The sequence below is a fragment of the Eriocheir sinensis genome, chromosome 24 (assembly GCF_024679095.1).
Source record: "Eriocheir sinensis breed Jianghai 21 chromosome 24, ASM2467909v1, whole genome shotgun sequence".
Taxonomy (NCBI): Eukaryota; Metazoa; Arthropoda; class Malacostraca; order Decapoda; family Varunidae; genus Eriocheir; species Eriocheir sinensis.
In genome coordinates, this window is record NC_066532.1 from 15,037,561 (window position 1) to 15,043,918 (window position 6,358).

Below are 6,358 nucleotides of genomic sequence, written 5' to 3' on the forward strand. Positions count from 1 at the left end.
AGTAAGAAAAAAAAAGAGAAGAAGAATATAAGGAGAATCAAGAGGCATGAAAAGGATACATATAGCGATACAGGGTAAAAAAGAAGAGGAACAAGAGGAAGAGGAAGAAAAACCACATCATGCAAGAGGAGCAATGCAAGTAAAAAAAAGAAGAAGAAGAATATAAGGAGAATCAAGAGGCACGAAGGGATACATATAGCGATACAGAGTAAAAAGAAAGAGGAACAAGAGGAAGAGGAAGAAAAAACACATCATGCAAGAGGAGCAATGCAAGTAAAAAAAAAAAAGGAGGAGAAGAAGAGTATAAGGAGAATCAAGAGGCACGAATGGATACATATAGCAATACAGAGTAAAAAAAAAGAAGAGGAACAAGAGGAAGAGGAAAAAAAAACACCGTATGCAAGATCGAGGAGCAATGCAAGTAAAAAAAAAAAAAAAAGGAGAAGAATAAGAAGAATATAAGGAGAATCAAGATCAAGGCACGAAAAGATACACACAGCGATGGAGGGTAAAAAAAAAAAAAAAAGAAGAGGAGGAACAAGAGGAAGAGGAAGAAGGCGCTTGGCAACACTGAGAGGCAGCAGCGCAGAGGAGCCGGCGGAGTGCATTACCATGGGCGTCGAGGTCATCACCACATCTCCAGGGAATGGTGAGTGTGGGCCTTCATCACCACCATATTGAAACACCATTATAACCTGCAGACGAAGAAGCCGCCATTATGTCCATACGGGAACGCTAAGGGAAGAATGATAAGGGATTTTTGTGTGCAGGAAATCACTTCGACCGGGATATTTTTGCGAAAGGTCACTTATTTATTTATCTATCGTTTATTATTTACCGCCTTCAACCTCACTATTCTAATACATCTCAGTAGCCAATAGATTAAGGGGCAGCCATTATGTCCATACGGTTATGCTAAGAGGAGAAATATAAGGGATTTTAAAGTGCAAGGAATGGCTTCGATCAGGATATTTTTGCGGAAGGTCACCATTTACGTACTATGATTTATTATTTATCGCCTTTGTGGTCTGCTTCGGGTATTAAGTTTGGGATAGTGCATTGGGAAGGGTGTGTAGGGCCTGTAGGTGGTGGTGGTGCAGGCCGGGGCAGGTTGCAGGGCGGCCTGTAATCTAGTATGTAATTTTAGCGAGTTTCAAGGTGTCATGTATGGCAGTATAGAGAGCGTAGTGTCAGGGATTATTTAACATGTTTTTGGGGGGGTTATTTTCATGTTTTTTAGGGGTAGATTTAAGGATTTATGTTGCTTTGTATGCCTCTCTCTCTCTCTCTCTCAACTCTCAACTATTTCCAAAGGCCGAAAGGGAGGTTAATCGGGTTTTCATGAGTGCTTTTTCACGTTCATGGTACAGAGGAAGGGTCAAGCTACCACCGGGGTCATGAAAGTACCTCTGGAAATGGTCAGAGCTCCTACGAAGGCCTTGTCAAAAGTGAGTGTGTGTGTGCGTGTAAGAATGAGTCCGTAGTCTTCAATCCTCCGGCGCCCAGGTACACGCATTTGACAAGGCTTTCATAGGCATTTCAGGCATTCCCAGGGGTAGTTTAATGACCCTGATAATAGTGTGATCCTTCTTCTGTACCGTGCACGTGAAAAACCCGCATGAAAGCCCGATTAATCTCCTTTTCGGCCTTAGGAAGTGGTTGATGTGAGGGGAAGCGTTTGCAAACATGGGTCCCTCTAGCCTGCCGCCCCGCATTCCGCAGTGTGCATATTTCGTCAAGGACGGTCGTTACTCCCTCGCATTGCGGAAACAATGACGCTCTGCCAATCAATGTCACCTTTCATGAGCAGACGTGTGGCAGGGGCATTCATTTGTGGGTGTGGGTGTGGGGCGGCGGCCGTACTTGGCACCTAATGATCTGGGTACTCTCAGACGCTTCCGCCTCTCACATTAACTATTACCAGAGGCCAAAAAGGATTAATCGAGTTCTAATAGGTTTTTTTTTTTGTAGGTTCAAGTCCTGGAATCATTGATATTCTTTGAACTCTGCACCTCTACCTTCAGGCCATTTTTTTCACATCTTCACTATTTTGAAATATCTTCTAATCATGCCCATCTTTCAAAAGTCTTTATCAGAATCCACTCATTCAAGACTCCAAAGCCTTTTTACAAGTGTCATGAGATTGCTTCCCTCTTCACCTCTGATGTGGTTGTCCTTATCAACCCTTTATCATGAGGCAGCTCCTTCAAGCCTGTTACCATCTTACTAATACTCTTTTTTTTGCTTTATTACCAAAGGTAGTAGTGTGTCTACCCAACCAAAGGCAGAAAGTCTCGCTTGCATTGCATTCACTGCAGTGAGAATTTAGTCACTTGTATTGGTGACTTGTAATGTTTGGTGCATGGTATACCAAGGCATTTTATGTTGATGAGTTTGCTGTATTGGTTCTTGATAAACATTTTTAGTTTTCTTTGATCTTTCACTCTCACAATCCATGTTATCCCAATCTCAACATCCCATGATATATATATATATATATATATATATATATATATATATATATATATATATATATATATATATATATATATATATATATATCATTTACATTTGCATTTATCAGTACAAGGGCCTGCTGGAAACTGGTAAGGGAAGGAAAGTGATGATTCCAGTATTGATTTTTGGTAATGAGGTTATTAAGAGAATTGAGTTGTAGTTTAATTTCCCTCTTTTATTCCTTACCACATTGGTGAACTAAAAGGTTATACAAAAAGTACTTTCTCATGCATGATACATAATTGTCATGTGATTTTATTTTGTATGATATACTTTGCATGGCCACATTACTTGCCAAAAGTAATCACATGCTCATTCTCCTTGACATATTGCTATGCTGCACAGTTTGAGAAGCATGGCAATAGATACTTTGCTAGTATTCTATTTAACATATTTATTTTTACCTTTTTTCAGGCCAGACCTGGCCCAAAGCTGGCCAGCAGGTAGTGGTCCATTACACAGGTAAGGAATTTTTGGGACCCCTCATTTTGAAATCACATTTTCATTGTTCTGGCGAACCATGAGATTATTTCTGCATGTATTGCAACTATGGCAGATATTTTAGCATAGATTTTCAGCTTACAAGATTGCCTGTCATGTCTGATTTGCAGGGAATGCAGTATTTTCTTGGTGTTTTCTTCATTTCATGATTTTGTTAGAACCAATTCAATAAGAAGGCACAGGGAGTTGCAGGTCAAACAGAGCAGAGCAGGCTTTTTTTATAATAACGGAAGTAACTCAGAGAAAGAAACATAGAAAGCCCTCTGTAGTGCTGCACCTGCAAAGAAATTAGTATGATTAGCTAATAAGTGTCAGATTTGGTTAGGGGTTGTCATGATACTCCCCTCTTAAGTGTTAAAGTCATAGGGAAATGGAGATACAGACTATGGGCAGCTGTTCCAGAGTTAATCTGTGGTCTCTCATCCCTCCAGGAACCCTGACTGATGGGTCCAAGTTTGACTCCTCACGGGACCGTGGGAAGCCCTTCAAGTTCCGCATTGGGCAAGGAGAGGTGATCCGCGGCTGGGATGAAGGCGTGGCCCAGGTAAGGCAAGGCAGGAGAAGTTATCTGAACCTCTTGGCTGTCTGTATAATCAGGCCTTGGTGTTAGGGTATTTGAGGTCACCTTTCAATTAGACAAGCATTGTTTTTATATTTTTATGGTTACTATTGAGTGGTAAGTATGATCTGTGTGTTGTACATCTGCATTATTGGTCATGGGTATTACAACATGCCTAAGTAATTAAAGAAAGGAAAATAGAACTACCGAGCATCAAGTTCAATATTTTCTAATGGAAATACATTGCTTTTTTGTGTGGCAGACAAAAGCAAGATCAGTGTGTTGTGTTTCCTTCTCCCTCCTTGCAATTTTTTCAATATAATTTCTGTTCTTGTCTATGTCGATAACTGTCAAGGGGGGATGTAACCTAACTTATGTATTATATACCAAAGGAGCCACTTGTCTGGTCACTCCTTACAAGGTTCATTAGATGATGGAAACACTGTGTCACAAGCTAAGTCCTGAGCATTTATATTTTTCTCTATTCCTCTTCAGATGTCTGTTGGCCAGAAGGCTCGCCTGGTCTGCAGCCCTGACTACGCCTACGGGGAGAAAGGCTTCCCAGGTGTGATCCCCCCCAACGCCACACTGACCTTTGACGTAGAGCTGCTGGCTGTGGAGACCTAATGGTGTTCTGCACTGCTGCTGATGTTGCTGCTGCTGTGACTTTTTGGAAAGCAAGAGTGTAAGGAATTCTGGTGTGTACTAAGGGTGCCCTGATTTGGTTCTTCCATCATCTCCCTTCAATTTAAGGCTGATGAACTATTTGTTTTGTTAATTATTGTTTAAGAGATGAAAGTTTTAGTAATTTCTCTCCAAAACAGATATAGATGATGCCTCTTTGCTCAGGAACAATACAAAGTGATGTGGATGCTTGGTAACAAAGGTTCCAGTGTCACCCTTCTTACCCCAAAAAAGTCCTGTCTTGCAGTACTCAACATTGATCCTTGTCAGACTAGACACTTATGTTCTACTACATATGCAATTTTATATATATTTTTACTTTATTACATCTGTCTCTGACCTCAGTGATGCTTTATCATTTTAGCTCCAACAGTGAATATTAGCAAAAGTGGATGACAAAATTAAGTATAATGCAGTGTGTTACATTGATAATTGACTTGTTTTAAAGTCAGATAGTTACTTTGCAGGATTTGGCCTCTTAAGCTTACAGCGCAACAAGGTTTTGTCTGATAATGACGTTTGAACAGTAACTGGAGAAGATAACCTAAGATATGTTTACACCAGAATGTTCTGCACCACCTGTATGTTGTTTTATAGAAGTAGCAGCAATCGAAAATCACATTTTACCTTTTTACTCGTAAAAACTTGGATGGGTTCTTATGTTTTATCTCCAAACGTGTAGATTAAATAGTTAAATTTGAGACCAGTATTATAACTAATTGTTCTTTAAAGTAACAGGTCGAGGTAGTCTCTGATCAAAGCAATGCACTCTGGTAAATTCACCTGTCATGAGTCTGAGGTGTCCACTAGTTTTGGAAGTGACGAGTGCATTGCTTCACGGTGAGAGCCTCTTGTTTCTGGTCATTCATTGTGTTAGACCCCATGAGTTTGCACTAAGTACTCTTGGTCCAGTGGTTAAGTGAAGAGCATTCCTTTTCAATGTTCTCAACTGTAGGATATCCTTGCTGTGGCTAAACCTGTGCTTCTGTAGTGTAGATACATTTATCTTGGATTTGTTTGGTCCGGTTAACCCTAATGGTTAGACTCAAGTTTCTGTGGCTCTTTCTCCAGTCTGCAGACTTTATATACCTTTTTTTCATTCTTTTGTAACTTCTCAGTACAAGGTTCTTCTGGTCAAATAAAAATATGAATAATTATGGAATGATTTATTGTTCTGAGTCTTCTGACTAGTGTGAAGCATGGAATTTCCTACAACAACTCAGGGAAACAAATCTGTGCCTAAGGACTGAGGAGTGGCGACACTGTGGTAGGGGTGCTGGCATTGGAGGTAGAGGATAAAGTCTGTGGTACCTGTGCATTGTGGTGGTATACATGCCTTTGTTGACTGGAGCATGGATGATGGATGATGTATGGATGAAAGAACATGAATATCTGAAAAGTAAAATGGTGGATCCACTGAGAAACGAGAGTAATTTGCAGGCAACTGCTATAAAGACAAACTGGAAAGTACTCAAAATTGCAATAAACAACTTGCTGACCCAACATATTTATAAAAGGAAACAAAAAAAGAGCAAGATTTGGATTTTGTATATATCTGTGGCCTGAAATTGACTTCCTCCGGCCACTTGTTCTTGGCCTGAAATTGACTTCCTCCGGCCACTTGCTCTTATTTCTTATGTTGAAGTGTTTAACAGGGATTTTTTTCCTTGAACTACCTCCCTAGCTGTAAAATAAAGAAAATGATACTTTTGTAATGTGAAATATAAACGCTTCCATGGGAGAATGCGATAACTTACTGATTAGATAAACGTATAGAAAATTCAGCACAATCTTGAACACGGGCTTGTGAATCATTAGCCGTTGCAAAGGTGAAGTTGTTTTCCTCGCTCACAACGGTGCCCCGGCCACGCCCTCTTAAACACTCACTGCTGAGGCTATTAATTAAAATCTCTCTCTCTCTCTCTCTCTCTCTCTCTCTCTCTCTCTCTCTCTTATAATTACTACATTCTACATATATAGATGTTCTACTGTACTGCACTTCTATGTTCTTACTCTTATTTTCTCTTTCTCTTAGTTCACATGCAGCCTTTTCGCAAACTGTTTCTGCTTTCAACTTCTTTTTTCCTCTTTTGACCT

The 6,358-nt window shown here is 40.1% G+C and overlaps 1 protein-coding gene across 1 annotated transcript; it reads left to right on the forward strand.

Annotated features, from left to right (window-relative positions):
* Positions 1–530: 530 nt before the first annotated feature.
* LOC127002902 (peptidyl-prolyl cis-trans isomerase Fkbp12-like) lies at positions 531–5,418 on the forward strand. Its single transcript, XM_050869215.1, has 4 exons — positions 531–649; positions 2,932–2,979; positions 3,450–3,562; positions 4,073–5,418. Exons 1-4 carry the CDS (start codon positions 613–615, stop codon positions 4,202–4,204), a joined length of 330 nt encoding a protein of 109 aa, XP_050725172.1. The 5' UTR covers positions 531–612; the 3' UTR covers positions 4,205–5,418.
* The last annotated feature ends 940 nt before the right edge of the window (positions 5,419–6,358 follow it).